We start from the raw sequence: 16,337 nt of genomic DNA, 5'->3' as shown, positions 1-16,337 counted from the left end.
CACTGATTGCACATCTTACTTTTCAATGATAATGGCAGGCTTCCAGTCAGGAGCTGGCAATGTCTGCCGTATGCGATCCAACTCATTTTTATTCTTCTGTGAATTTCCTTCTCATAACCAGGGTTCCCTGTGATTAATTGGCCTAGTTAAGTGTGCTCCTTCACAATCTCACAGTCTCTAGAGGCCCACTGGTGATCCTGATCTCTTGTTCCTTTGCCCAGCTATTTCTCAGTATCTTTATCTTCTGCATATTAATATTCAACCCCACTGTTACACTCTCTCTGTTAAGGTCTCCAATGATTTGTTGTAACTCGTCTGCATTGTTGTTCAATAGAACAATGTCATCGGCAAACCGAAGGTTGCTGAGATATTCGCCGTCGATCTTTACTCCTAAGCCTTCCCAGCTTAATAGCTTGAATTCTTCTGAGCAAGCAGTGAATAGCTTTGGAGAAATTGTGTCTCCCTGTCTGACCCCTTTCTCTAAAGGTATCTCCCTGCTTTTCTTGTGTAGAATTAAGGTAGCTGTAGAACCTCTGTAGATATTCTTAAGCGAAAGACGAGTCAGTAAGACGATAAACTATTTATAGGTTATATTTACACCAACGCTTGCAGCGCTGACTGGTTAGATTCACAGCGCGAGCCCAGTTCGTTCTTCCTCCTCTTTTCTGGAGTGATGGCACCTACGCGCCACGTTCAAACAAATACCACACGCATGTAGCAATATTACTCCGCCAGCTAATCACAGAAGCAAACAAAATCATCGTCATGCGGCCTTATCAAAATGGCGTCGTGCTTGATAGCTCCGGATCGTCCGCTGTTCTTGAAGAGTTTTTCCATCGGCGGAACCAATGAGGTATGCAACAGGCATGGACAAAGTGTACAGAGTCTGAGTATATTTCACTCTTCAAAATTCTGCGCACTGTAAAAAATCGTCCGTTGTTTTTACGGGAATTCGACCGTCAGTTTTGGCTGCCAACTTGTTCCTGTAAAAATTACGGATCTCAGTTATTCTTAGTCACGGGCCTTGCTCGTGAAATTCACACCTTTCCAGTAAAAATAACGCAGACCCGTATTTTTTTTTTACGGGTACCGCCAGTGAATTTTACAGTTCCTCCTGAAAATCACTCGTCAGTTGTTTTACTTTGCTATTAAATACCACCGTTACGGCATCAATTCCGCCGGCGAAAATGAAGCTAGACGCTGCACAACTGAATCTTTAATTTCAATATTGAACATACTGTCCCTTAAAAACAATATATTCGCGTGCTGTACTTTTAATCGCTTGTTTCACGCGGTCTGACTGTTCCAAATCTGAATGTTCTAGTCAGGGTAATCGGGATGCGGAACTCTCCCCTTCCTGCAACAGGATATATCGCACTTACTGACTGAAGCTGAAATAGGCTGCAACACAACTAAGCACCAATGCAGTGCAAATACCGCATCAGAGAAAATATGCAATATACTGAGACAGCTGCCAGTAATTTGCAGGTAATTAGGGGCACCATACTCCTGGCCACTATTTTGTAGCGATGCCTTATTCTTTGCTATTCTTATAATCCACCACAAATGGCTGTCTGATCCTATTGATAATGAGGGCACACCGTCGCTCTGACCAATGGCCACGCACGAAAAAGTACAGAATCAGAAAAGGCATCGCTACAAAATATCAGCGCTGTCAACGGAACAAATACAAATAAAGTAAGCGAGGAGCTTAACTTATTGTAATGGCCAGCTCACGTTTTGAAGCACCACTGATACAGAATGAAAACTTTACACTGGGAAACATCCAGTGATGTTTTATAATGAACAACAAATGTTTCAAAACACTTTATTGCACTTCACGTAGCTTTAAAATAATTTCTTGTGTAGATGACTTGGTGAAAGGGAACCATTTCTGTAGTTCGCATTGCAAGGTTCTGGGGTGCTTGGCAGACGAAAAAGTATCCCTGTGTGTGGTCAACTAGTCCATGCTGTGGGGCAAAGTAAAAAGAATGATTCAGTGGGCTTCCAAATGCTATAAAGAGTTGCTTACACAGAATGTGAGTGCTCTTGAAAAGAGTGGTTTGCATTTTATGAAAGGTAGAATGACTTTTAACATATTTTCGAAGCACAAAACAGAGAAGGCAGGTATATGGGGCATACTTACCTGGACATTCCATTCACACTCAGTAATGCACTGCACCAAGGCAAGAACTTTCTTGCTGACCGCCACATTTCCTTTTTTGCCCTTCGGTCCACGGTCTGGGTTTATGCCGACAATGCCCTAAATGCCGCCCCCCTCCCCCATTAAAGAGAATGCAGGCAAAATTGCAATAAAGCCTATATATAACGGCATTAAAGAAATTATTCGGATAATCTGGAATATTTTTAATGCCACAGCTCACGCTGATTTCAAGCATGACATACAAATAATGCAATTTTTTTTTGTTTTAAAGAACACCAGCCTACGAAAGGATTCAAAGTTGGACAAGTTGTTTTATGAGAAAGTTGAATAGGAAACAGCGCAAAAAAAAAATCTAGTAACCGACAACGCCTGCTGTGTACTTCTCGTCTTGTTCCCGATTTTCGTGCACCGTTTCTCCACCTAACACCCAGGAGATGTGACTTTTGACTTTTATCATACAGGTGCATCTGGTGTAAGGTGCACGTGGGAGGTCTGACTGACTTTCATCATAGAAAAAAGCCACAGATGGGTTTTGCTTTTAGATGCAATAAATCTCTAAAGTGCTTTTATTCTTTAGTGTGAACACATCTTACCTATGGATATTTTAGACCTGCTTATTACCTTGGGGGCTTGCAAACTGAATATAAATCTCGCTGCTATAAATATGGGAGCAGCTTGACCTTCCGAATAACTCCAATAATTGATGGTAGCTCGCAGCAGGAACCGGAACGCATTACTTTTGTGTAATTTGAAACTTAGGCCTCAACATTTTTCAGCTTTACAGACGTGTACTATGAAGCTGAAAAAAGTGGACTAAGCTTCAAATAGTGCAGTGTTATTTTTGATTACACAGAAGCAATGTCTGCTGGTTCCTGCTGCCAACTACCGTCAATTTCTTTTATCAAGCTAGGACACTGAATTTACAAGATCCACTGCACTGTTAAAGCTGCTTGTATACAGTTTCGTTCTTTTAAGGCCAGTATAATATATGCTATTAATGCACATGATGTAAAACAAGTACAAGCATAAACAGAAAATCAAATGTACCTTTGTATGAATTCAAGTGTACATGACGCCTTCTCTGCATAACAAATGTGGAAGCAGCAGTAAGCTGCAAACAGCATGCGGAATGCTTGCTTGAACATCTTTGCTGCTGCCACAACATGGCCATCAACAAGTAATAGGTACTCTTCAGGCATCCAGATGTCATCACCTAAACAAAATGAAAAGAGTACTTGTCACTTTTACATGATAGGGCTGACTGCTGCATCAACTGTTCTTTACCAGTCGTATGCAAAGTATATGCATTCCAAAAGTTACGTTCTAGGGCACTTTCTAATTTTCACTGAGTGTTGTGTGCCACTTGTTCCTAAACCAGCAGGTCTTTAGTTTTCTTTAAACCACAAAATAGTGTTGCAGGAAAGAAACTATAAATGGCTTTTGAAAACTATTTTGGGCAAAGTTATCAAGAGTACTTAAATAAAGAGAAGTGAAACTATAGGCATCCTCGAACAAAAAGAGCGTGTACCATGTGCATACCCATTCAAAGACATAAATTTGCGACAAATTTGACCCGATTTTTTTAATACTTGACTATGACTCATTTGCATACAGTTAGCGGTTTACAAGCCATTGCTATACAGTTACTTGTGAAGACTGCTGGCACATAAAAAATGCAGATACTGGCTCTCTGGCAGCATACTGAATAACAGAAAGCAACCAGAAAATGAACTGAATATTAAGGATATGTCCATGTAGTTGGCAGACTGCGTAACCCATGGAACTGCTATATAAAATATGTGGACGAACATTAAAACTGCAATTCAGCAACAAAAATTTTGCATATAGCAAAAAAAAAACAGGCTCAGTGATCAAATGTATGCTCTTTCACTTGTTTTCAGTCAAATTAACTATATAGCATGCTCATACTTCCCTACATGGTGCACACGAAGATCACTGTTTAAAGCGAATAATAACACACATTGGCTGCATTTTGTTGCTGAACTGTCCTGAGAAAACCTAGTACTAAATATTAATTTTCGCTGTTGTGTAGTAAGCTCTGTCGTTAACATAATGAGAGACTAACATACTGGCAGCATAGGATATTCACAGGAAGTCATTAGTTCTATTTTTCATCACAGGTTTCACGGCTTATGTGGAAATTATAGAAATGGTCCCAGTGAATATTTATTGCAAGTCAATATTTGTAAAATACAAGAGAGAGATCATGCGGTTTAAAACACTTGCCCTGAAATATCGGCTTCAAGTATACCAACATTCCATATTGGTTTGTAAACCCTTGTATATGGAGGTCTCAGTTGTAGAACCATATGCAGTGCTGATGTACTTGGCACCAACATTTCCAGCCTTATATTTCGAACTAGGTGCTTGCGTTAGATATTTCCAAAAATGCGCCAGTCTAAAACAATAACTAGCCCTAATTTTCCTATCACTATACTTGGTATAAAAAAGAGAACAAAAGTTACATATTTTAGTTTATTACACCGTCTTAACGTTCATTTCGCATTATATTGACTTCTTTTTTGAATAACTAGACTGTGAACACCAAATTTTATTGGTCTGCCGTTCCGTAAATAAAAGAGGCCTGTACAACGGTGCAATCATCACTACTGCCTGCTTTCTGTAGCATGGCAGTGTAATAGGTCAGCCCATAACTGCAAGTGCCTCATGTAATTCGTTAAAGTAAATCATCAAAACACTCGGGGCTATACGGCTGCTACATTACAACTTCTTTATCCAATTAAAATTGAAGCTTTTTGGCACCATTTATCGCCAACGAAATGCCAAATATACGTTGAATGCACGTACCTGCTGCTATTATGCAGGGAGAAAGCGGTGTGTCCTCAAATCAAATCAACCTGTCTTACAATGAGACATGGCTGCAAATGCGTCGCACACAGTCCGTGGCATGTCTGCACCCCAAAGAGAGAACGTCCAGAGTTCCTGCGGTGACGGGCGGAGAAGAGAAACATAGTTGAGGAAGCCGCAACGTGAACCACCTCGACTTCCCCAATGGCGCTGCAACGCCCGCTTCCGCCGCCGCGCCGCGACCTGCGAACAAGGCCACAACGCTCACAACAAAGGCGGCAGCGGGCTCACGAAAGCATGCAAAAGTGACGAAGAGCACTGCATCACGTGTAGTGCTCAGACTGGATAGCGAACAATTTGCAACAGCACTACCACGTGGGCAAGTCAATGAATGTGCCAAACCCCAGGGTGTCTACCAACCGGGAAAACCGGGAAAACCTGGAATTCTCAGGGAATTTGAACAGTCTGGAAAAACTCAGGGAAAACTCAGGGAATTTGTGCTTCCATCAGGGAAAATTAGCTGTAACTTTATTGAAAGGGAATGAAAGTCGTGTTAATGCTGGCTCCAGTAACAGAGGAATCGCAAAGAATCGTCATTGACGCCGTGTCATCGGCACGATGTATTGCCAGAGTAGTTAACGACCGATTTTCTAGACGCCCGATTTTTCGGACATGCCCGATAATTTGCACGGTTTTGCGGCACCACCACGTACTCCATATAGCCAATGTATATCGCCCTGACTGCAGGTCTGAAATGGCATTAATCAAAGCCGCCACCGCCGCTATTTTGATTATCTCGCTGCCTCGAACCGGCACTCTCGCAGGCAGATCCGCTGGCAGCCGTAACCACCACCGCGGCAACGTTAGGCCTAGCTGCTTCTATGTTCGCTATTAAGCTTCTTGCCGTGCGGTGCTGTTTTTTTTTTCATTGAAAGAATTCGCCGCTATCACCAATGGCACCGACTCCGCCTTTGTAATCCTCGCGATTGGCTTTGAAGCTCGCAGAGCACAGCGCATTGGGTAATGCCAGTCTCCGAAAGTTGGCTTCGCCTCAGCACACTACTGTTAGGCGGTGAAGCATAACAAGCGTGGGAAGGGGACAATTGTCACGGGACACAGTATGTGTTCCTTAATTACACATGCGTGCACCCCGTCTCCTGTCACAGTACAAGCCCTGATATGCCTAATAAGCATACTGGCAGGCCTTCAGAGCTTTTTCAGACGTGCCTGTGGTAATTTTAGCCCTTAAAGGCAGTTAAAGACATGCATTAATTTTTTTCATTTCAGACTGCCCTTTTTTTTTTCAATTTTTTTTGCGGCCCCTCGGAAGTCCGAAAAATCAAATGTTGACTGTACAACTGACCAAGAGGATGCTTCAGATGATCCATGTGGTGAAAGCGTGGTAGAAGGAGGATGAGAAGAGAAAGGACCGACGCACTGAGGAATTAACGGGAAAGGAAGGGTGCCGCCGCCTTTTTGAAGGAGCTTGAGCAAAAAAACTAAGTGTTGGCTGACGCTGAGACACAGGTGTCCCTCATCCAAACCAAAATAAATTGTTTAAGCAGTGAAACCCAACACTGAGATGTTGTGTACGGGCTGAGAGTATGTCAGGACAGTTGAGGTTGACTTCCCAGCTGCTGAGAGAGAACCTTATTTGTGACAAAGTTCAGGACCTCATACAGATAAGCTTGCTATCAGTTGATAGATATAGCTGATATTAAAAAATATTTACTTATGTATGCATCTCCTTTTCATTCGTATTTGAAAATGTTCGACTCAGTTTGGAATGGGCTTTACCATTTCTTTCGCTGTGCATTTTACTAACACCTTCCTTCTGTTTTCTTTTTAAATAAAATGGATATTACTCCTTACTATTCAAACTGGATTAAGTCATTTTTTTGTTTCATCATGCTTACTAGAGAGTGACAGCATCGGGCAACGTGGTGTCAGCCTGTCTTGACATAAAACAAAGTTCTGGCTCATTCAGGAAATTTCGCAAAGGTGCTCAGGGAAAACCTGGAAAACTCAGGGAATTTGGAAATGTCAACTTGGTAGACACCCTGAACCCGTTTAAATCAAAAGCGGGAGAAAGCAAACATGGCGAAGCCGAAGAGTGGTGCGGAAGCGTTCCGCAGGTGACACCGCAGACTTGGCAAGCTCAACCGCTAGCTCAACACTCAAACAAGATCGCATACGCTTCGCAGAACACCATTGACCCGTGCATAATGACTCGACCTACCTGCACTTACAAGGCGACCAACCGTTCTTCTTTGTGTGCACTTGTACGATTTCCACTTGGCTCCAAAGCTGCGGCGTCGGGAAGCCGAAGTTGCTGTAGCGTGCGTCTTGCCTTCTACAGCGCGAGCTAATGCCTTTGCGCATGCGCGTTTCGCGCGCCGTGAACGGCCGGCGCGCCAATGAGCATCCGCGCAGCTCGTCCTTCTTCTCTCTAAACTCCTCTCTCTGCGTCCCTCTCCAGGCTCTCGAAGCTTTTTAACAGTGGTGGCACTGCTTTCTAATTTACGGTATAGATTTGGCATATCTTACGGCATATTTGCCGTAAAAAAAAACGCAATTTTTTACAGTGCGGGACAGTTCTTTTCACTGCTGAGCCGATTTACTCATGAAACTTCACTGCCAACTGAAGTGAAGCTTGACAATAAATAGTTGCAGTGAAGCAAGCATTTCAGTTCAATAAAGAATTAGGCTTTCGTCACTCCACCGTAATAGGCGAGGGAAAACGTGTAAAATTAAGCGCTAATAATTTTACTATTTTGTGGTTACCGCCTTATTTGGGTAACAGGAAAAGTTTGAAGTACGGATTGTTGGAAGTCTCGTGGAGGAACAGTGGCTGGTTGTAACGAGGGCGTGGGCGAGGCTTCACTGTACACTTAAGTTGTCTCCGACTATAGTAGCAGTTCTTGTGTTAGCTCTGGAAGAATTACAGCGAAATATATATTTGCGGAACAATCACAGTTCTTTTGGATTCCTCGTTTACTGCTCCAAGTGCGAAAACGACTCGTGTTGTTATTTGGGAAGTTGCGTACCGCTGTGTGGCCGCCAGTCCCATACAACCGCGTAGAGCGCAGGATACTGCGATTGTAGACGTACTGCGCCCACCGCGAAAGGTTAGAAAAACACCCACATAAGCACAATAGAGAAGTGGCTACGGGAGGCAGTTCGACCGATAACTGTAGAAGCGTCATTGAAAACACGTAATTGTTCTCCGCTTCCGACGGCGTTTTCTCTACTTCCTATTTAAATAAAAAGATGTTGATCCATAAATATTTTATGAAGCAAGGGTTATATTTGTTAGATTTGTTGTTAGATTTGTTGTTAAATTCGCTTTTCCTTGCAGTTTGGTTGTTGCCTTGGCTCTCTCCCTTAGTAGACCGCTTGATTTCTCAACTCCTTGCGATTTTTGTTTCCAGTTGCCAATTTTGCATGACAATTAAGGAAAAACCAGACGAGGTAACGGGTGACAGTCATCTTGATTATCGGTTTGAGGGTTATTGCAGGTTTTCGTGATGGATGCTGTTTCACATTATTTTATTTCCCACCTTATCTAACCCATATCACGTGTATATGATTGATGTCATTCAACCCATATCACGTGTATATGATGTCATTCAAGGAAATAATGAAGCAAAAGGAAACGTTAAACGCAATTCGCGTTTTCTCCGCCCGCAACTCGTTCCACGAGAGTACAGACCAGCTGACTAACAGCCGCATCCCTTCCCTGGTCCCAGGATGAGCCTAAACAAAGAAGGTTGAACTAACAAAAGCAACAGCTATGCGCGTGACAGTTGAATGGATGGTTACAAATGAACGCATCTCGAGTTGATCTCGCGGGCGCCGAATCTATGAGAAAACTGGCCTTCACATCCCAAGAGATGCTGATAACTACCGCCATCCAAAAGGAGTGAAAAGCAGCTATTCATCGGTCAGCATTATGCTGCCAAGTCTCAACATTGATCTGGCAGCGCTTTAGGAATATGTGAGAAGTGGTGGCGTGGGTGGAGAGGGGGGGGGGGTGGGGGTGTGTGGGTATGCCACCTGATTTCGGGGGGGCCCGGGCCCCCCCGGCCCCCCCCCCCCCCTGGGTACGTGCCTGTACCGGAATGACGGCGGGCTTCAGGATGGCCCTCGGCAGCCTCGTCACAGAGTGACAACAGATGAAGAAAGACAGCTAGTAGCTGCTGTGGTGGATAACCCAAAGACGTCTGTACGGGAGCTGCACGTGGAGCTGGGTTTAAAACATGTTTCTCCCACTACAATCAATCGCCGCCTTTACGAAGCTTGCCTTAAGAGCAGAACTGCTGCACAGAAGCCGCTGCGGCGTGCTCAAAACAAGGCGAAACGCCTGCAGTTTGCCCAAGACCATGCGGATTGCTCGGTTGAGAACTGGAAGAGTTTCGTCTTCACAGACGAGTCTGCTTTTTCTACTAGATGGGACCAATGAGCTCGAGTCTGGCGCCCCATCAACACGAAGTATGTGGCTTTGCTCCTAAACCTTTCTTATAAATTAATAGGTGGAAACCTTGAAAAACGTTTTAGGAGCATTATTCAGCTTGCAATTTATCGTTCTGATGAATGTGTATACTTTGCGTAATACAGTTTTCAAATGCGCCGCAGCTCATTTTTTGTAACCGCATCGGGCAAAGACTGATCGATGCGTCCGGCTTAGGTGTATGAGTATAAAGCTAGTAAAAACAAGCTTGAATACATACCTTAAAGCTTGAATACTGTTGCGCGCAACCCGTTCCGATTTTGACCACTGTCTTATCAACAAGCGTTGATTGCGGGCAGCGTAAAAAATTTGTGTTGTGCATTGTGCACTACTTGGAGGGCAATGCTTTTCCGTGCACAAGGTGCTCACGCTAAACTAGAGGTCAAAAATGCATATGTGCAGGTTAAAGCGTGTAGGCAGCATTCAGAATTGATATGTGCCATGTTTCCTAACGACACTTTCAATAAAATAACTATCAATGCACGTCAATTCTCAATTTTTGTCATTGTTTCTCAGCCACTTGACAGCGCAGCCGATTGACGCAAAGACGGTGTCGCTAAAAAAGCAACCAAGCCATTATTTTTTTCAGTTGCTTGTGTAATTGTCTTAGCTGGTAGGAATACAAGATCCGTTTGCAGACTCAACAAAATTAATACATAGTATGCCTTCAGAAGCATTCCTTCCTTGAAAATCGGTTTCGGATAGCTGGTGTATAATTCTTAGAACAAATGTATGCTTATAACAAATTTGCATGCTATTACATGAAACAAGTGCGTTGTAACAAAAGACAATTACTTCTTCTACGACACTAGAACACAGTGTTTTCTTCACGGCAACAAAGCAAACGAAAATATAGTACCTGCATTCCATCTTTCTTGCAGGTACATGCCGGAATTCATACGAGTTGCCGCCAGTGGAAGGAGTTCTGTGACTGTATGGGGCGCCGTGACGAAGGATGGCCTTGGACCTCTAGTCCGAATACCCGGACGATTCACATCGGAGGGCTACTGCGCTATACTGGATGATGTGGTTTTGCCATTTCTGTTCGACGGCCCGTTCCCTGACATGGACTTCGTTCTTCAACACGACCGCTCCCCAATACACACATCCAAGAGGGTTGCCTCGTATTCGCAGAAGCGGGGAATTGCCGGGATGCATTTACCTCCACAATCACCAGACCTCAACATCATCGAGAACCTGTGGGGGAACATCAAAGTTGCGTTGTCGGGACAAAACCTGCATGGTTTGTCGGCAGACCAATTGTGGAGAGCAGTCCAATAGCATTGGGAAACATTAAGGGCCAATGTTGACCTCTGCACGTCGCTCTACAACTCCCTTGCTGGCCGGATGAGAGCTGTCGTAGATGCCCGCGGTGATGTTACGCGCCACTAGGCCATGAAGGGTACGACTTAGCATCGCGCTTGCGTCGAGACGGGCTGCAAGGTTGCGCGCCTCGCTTGACCGTCGGTTCCAGACTGCCTTATTTATGTTGTTCTTTTTTTGCCATTCATTTTTCTTCTGAGCTAACAAGAGAACTGTATTCGGGAACTTGTTTCGTTTTCATGTTCTGAATGAGCTTCTTATGTTGTTGCGTTTTCTGCATATCTGCGAAGTAAAGCATATTGGTATTTACCTTTGCCTCTTTCTTGGTTTTGTAATTGCGCGAGTACCTTGCTACAGTGTTCATATTAGACTCTGACAATATCTCCGCAGTTTTTCATGCCTATTCAGCGTCAATATTCAGTCCCCCGAGATCGCACAAGATGAGAGCATTCGTTTACCAATGGTGAATACTAGTTGCCCATACAATAGGATCGAAGTTTTAAAATGTTGCGGAAGGGTCGTTGTTGAGTAGAGTCGAAGACTCGTTGCAGAGTAGTCGTAGCTGCAGTACTACACATCTCTGAGTATTCTTTATCGCAGTGAGCATTCTCTGACACAGACATCTACAGGTCTTTCGTCCTCCGGCACTCTCGACATATCGGTTTAGTGCGGCCCACAGCAGAAACATTGAAGCGACCAGACGCGCCTGTGCTCTCGGTCTAGACAAGCGGGAATCACATTTTGGGCCGCAGTGGTGATACGGCAACGTTATTTTAGTCTTAATCGCCGAATGACTCGCGAAAGCAGTTGCACTCGGCGGCAGAAAGTTGGGTGACTTGACGGTTTCCATCTTTAGATAACCTTCGTCATAGAAATTTCGCAACCGGGAAGTTGCAGTGTCACGGTAAACCGAAGGAAAGGTTATGCTTTTAGCGCTCATCCGAAAGCCCTCATGGAAATGTTAGAGGCAGATTGAAAGGCGGCTGACTAAATTGTCCACATACCCAATTCAATAAGTCCTGCTTCAATACGCCAGGCACATACTTGGAACTTAGCTGGAACACAGTACGGCATATTTTCCTACGGCCACCTGTGAACTGTAAAATTCGTTGGAGGCACATAGATGTTTATTAACTGCGGGAAGGCCAAAGCCGTTTGCGACTCATTCCACCGAGTTGAATTTGCCGAGCTTGAATTCATTTCGTGACAGATGAGAAGAGCAGATGGCGCAAGCGTGGCAGAGGGATCATGTGACATTACGACGCGCTGCACCGTGATGTCACTTGATATTAAGGTCACGTGACCTAAAATGTAACGGACGGACGCTAGTAGGAACGATTAAACGCTATCGCCTTAATAAATATCCTGTTAGCAACTACTTAAACCCATGCAAAGCTGAAGACAGGTCCCCGTAAACCTTAGGGATTGTTTTCAAACGCTGTTGAGTCTACCTGGCCGTATACTTCTATCTGTATGAAGGTAAAATAGGAGACTGAAAATGTAGCTCCACCTCCACTATTACTATTCCGCTCCGATTAATTTTCGTTGCGCCGAGATTTCTGCAGACAGCAGCTGTCGTCTGCTAACACTTAATACCAGCTACTCAGCAAGACGCCAAAAATTAAACATATTGGCGGATCCTAGTGCTGCAGCAGTAGTATAAAGCTTCGAATATTACGCGGCGCGCATTTTCTCCACGGTATGCTCACTTGTGTGTTTCAACTTCACCAGTCACGTAGGAAACATTGCTACGGTTGCTGCGACGGGATAAAAGCAGCTGATAGGCTTCTCAGCAGTCTTTTGTTTATTCAGAAACGTTTCTCCGATCGGCGTTCTGCGGAGGCAATGCAAATTTGAAACCCACTTCACCGCAATACAGGAGCCGAATCTTATAACGGTTCGGTTGGGGAACCGTTCCTTTGACCTTTCCTTTGACAAAATTTTGGTTACATCACAGGTCGTCAGAGGCAGCGGGGCAGTACCGCAATTTATGACTGGGTCACGCATATGTCAACCATCTTCAAAGCGAACCGGTCGTAGGAACCGGCGAAGGGGTAGTCCGCTTTGGGTTCCGCTAGTGTGGCTTGGCTGTTGGCTTGCGACTCTTGCCGCGCGCGCCGGCCATGCCGCCTCGGGGACTCGCGGGCGGTGCGCGCGCGCGCGTTGGTTATCTCTAACGTACGTCAAACATGGCGGCGCCTCTCGTCCTTTGCCTCGGGTTGCTCTCCCGGTCCCGCCAACGACTGGAGGTGTGAAACGCGTTTTCGAAGCTCACAGAGGAGGGGTTTCGGCGTCACTATCGTCTTTCGAAGCGAACCGTCCGATGGCTGTGCGGCGAACTGGAGGAGACTTGTAGGGTGCCACCGATCTAGTGGCTTCTCCACAGAAAGTCCTCTGTGCGCTCCGTTTTCTTGCCACCGGCAGCTTCCAGAATTGTGTGGGTGCCGAAGTGTTCATCGGGATGGCCCAGTCCTCTGTAAGCGACCCGATTCACGAAGTTGCTCTTGCTATCACTGTCGTTGGCCAGCAGAAAGGATGGGTCAGCTTTCCTATGACCTCGGCTGCCAAAGCCAGCGCCCAGGCGACGTTCGCTAGCAGAGGGCGAATTCCGGGTGTTGTCGCCTGCGTGGATGGCGCGCTGATCGTCATCCAACAACCGAAATGGCTCAACCCAGGGGAGACCCAGAGCTTCATGATCCGAAAAGGGTACTATGCGCCCAACACCATGGTCGTAAGTACTCATTGTGTTTACCATTTCTTACCCGTTTAATTTCTCAAACCGGCCAGCCTTGGCATCTAGCACGGCTATTTATGTATGTAGACAGCTACGAACATGTCAGTGTGTAGACTAGGAAAATGTACTGTTTTTTGCCAGTGTCCATTTGTGTTCTCAGTGCAATTTTTATTGAAGGCGTCACGTGATGTGCGCTACGTTTCAAAGTGCATGTTTTCTGTTGTTTGTTTTTCGGTAAGGCTGTTTTGGTCTTCCTTCCGTTGTGAGTAGCTTTGATTGAGGCAGCTGATTGCATACTCTAGATGGGCATGTTATATTGTAACAAACTGCCGCAACAATTTATTTCACTTAGGTTTTTCAGTTAGTATCGCGGCGCAGGTAGATTCATTGCGTGATTTGCAATACTTTATCAGAGTTCTTTCTTTTTCACCACTTTCCTTCACATATGGCACTGAAGGTGTGTGATGGCGACATGAAGATCTTGGACATCGACCCCCGTTTCAGGGGGTCATGCCACGACTCCTTTGTCTGGCGGCACACCCCGCTGCGCAGCCGCCTTGAAACTGTCCTGAGACCTGGAGAAATCGTGCTTGGTAAGTACTGCCCATCCAGAGACTCAGATATTTTGACATCAACAACAACGCAACATGCAACTGTAGTCGATCCTGCAGGCTTGGCTTGCATGTGCATGAGATAGATATGTAATTTATTAGAAAGGCATAGAGGTCGGCCTGGACTAGCATGCTCAAGCCTGCTGCTGTGCACAGTGGAAAAAGGAAAGGGGACAGACAACAGTGATGAAAGATGATGAGTGCAGGAAGAAGGAGTGCATACATGCCCTAACACAGTGGCTTTCTTAATGCCTTGCGTATAGTCCAATGATCTTCAAACAGTCCAGAGCAGCCCTCGCAGCTGTTGATGATTCTGTATGATCACACATTGCGGACAAAGTCATACTTTCAGACAATGTTTGCCTGCCAGTGTCTTCTGCTGTGGTGCATAGAGCACATAGTCGCAAGACACATGTCGTCTGAGACGCTTCGCTGCGTTCACAGTTGGGCGTTCCACACCGCCGATCAACTGTGCGCAGAATTGAGTGAAGGCGACGCCCAAACGAAAAGTCCTGCCAGAGTCTATTTCCCGCTGGTGCCTGTACCGACCGATAATCTGGTCGAGCCTATTTTATTTCATTTCATTTTTATTTGGGCCCATTTACAAGCATTAATTGACAGCATTAATGTGGTGTAACAACTGACGTGAGCACAGCCAACTGACTTGCATTGCTTTGACAGCATGGAAACTTTATGGCGACAGCTTTAGAGTTCTTGCTTGCACATCATATAGCTCATTGCCGGCCAAGCCACAGTGGCAAGGTACTCATATGAAGGTAATTAAGTGACGTTTCCTTAGAACAAGATCAAATATTTGTAGGATGTCTAATTCGAGCATGTAAAAGTAATACTGGCGTCATGAGAGAGAATGTATGGCTTGCAGCGCTGATTATTTTGTCTCAGAAAGTGTAGTCTATGTACATGGTGTCAGGTAGGAGACAAAACGGACATGTTTCATGTCTGTGAGGACATTAAGGGCACATATTGGGTGCATTCCTCATATGCACGTATCGGTGCCTTTTTCAGTTTCCAAAAAAGAACATTATGTTCCCAGTAGACACTGCATGGTGGATGCAATGTCTCACATAGATCATATACATTGTGTGCACACTTAGTGTACACGTGGAAGTGCAGTGTGTTTCTCCTTTCCCTATGCCCTCTGCCAGGCATAAGTGACACATTAAAGTAAGTTGAAGTTTTGAGGCAGGCTGTGTCAGTATGTATACAATGCATGCTGTACATAACTGTGCACATGATAGGTTCAAATATAATTTAAACATACTGGGACAGTTACTTCTCTCAAAAACAAACTGGAAAATCTACTCTCTTGGAGGACCAGTGATGTGTCAGCACTACAATGTCTAAATGAAATATTCTTGGTATGACCATGGCATGATGTCCAAACATTTGTGCCCGACGACTCTATTTGTCCCACACACAGTATGCTTATAAGGCATTAGTTTCTGGTACTAAATGACAGCACCTGTCACATTTTCATCTTGCAGGAGACTCGGGCTATCCCCTGTCCAGCGCCTGTCCATCGCCTGGCCTCCAGCGCCTGGCCTGTCCAGCGCCTCGCCTGGCCTGTCCAGCGCCTGTCCATCGCCTGGCCTCCAGCGCCTGGCCTGTCCAATTCCAGCGCCTGTCCCAGGACACCCAGCTACAGACACACCAGAGGGGCGGTACAACAGGGCGCATGCCTCCATGCGGAATGTTGTAGAAAGGTGTATTGGGCTACTCAAGAGCAGGTTTCGATGCCTTCAACGGTACCGGACCCTACTCTACAGCCCTGAGAAAGCAGCTGTGATAGTGGCAGCCTGTGCAGCTCTGCACAACATTGCGTTGGAGGCAGGCAAGCCATGTGTTGTTGATGATCATGATGACGACGACGATGTTGTACAAGTCGTACTGCAGCCCCACGAGAGCACGAGTGGAGAGTTGCCACAGGAATCAAGGCGCCCACCACCACCACACGACTTGCTCTTGAGAGGAAGACTGCAACGGAACCTTGTGGTCAACCTTTTCAGGGGACGACAGGCACCACACACTGCCTACCTGCAAATGGTACGGCGTCGCCTGCGCCAATCCATTGGCCACCACTAGGAGCTGGAGACACATACTCTTCCATGAGGCACACCTCCCATGTGCTTGCCAGGTGAACTGTCT

The 16,337-nt window shown here is 45.4% G+C and overlaps 1 protein-coding gene across 1 annotated transcript; it reads left to right on the top strand.

Moving 5' to 3' along the window:
* Positions 1–13,287: 13,287 nt before the first annotated feature.
* Positions 13,288–15,891, top strand: LOC139054540 (putative nuclease HARBI1). The gene is made up of 3 exons (XM_070531643.1): positions 13,288–13,557; positions 14,018–14,153; positions 15,677–15,891. Exons 1-3 carry the CDS (start codon positions 13,288–13,290, stop codon positions 15,889–15,891), a joined length of 621 nt encoding a protein of 206 aa, XP_070387744.1.
* The last annotated feature ends 446 nt before the right edge of the window (positions 15,892–16,337 follow it).

Source organism: Dermacentor albipictus, chromosome 1 (assembly GCF_038994185.2).
Source record: "Dermacentor albipictus isolate Rhodes 1998 colony chromosome 1, USDA_Dalb.pri_finalv2, whole genome shotgun sequence".
NCBI classification, from domain to species: Eukaryota; Metazoa; Arthropoda; class Arachnida; order Ixodida; family Ixodidae; genus Dermacentor; species Dermacentor albipictus.
The sequence above is the reverse complement of the archived record's forward strand: the minus strand, read 5'-3'. Positions and strand labels throughout refer to the sequence as shown.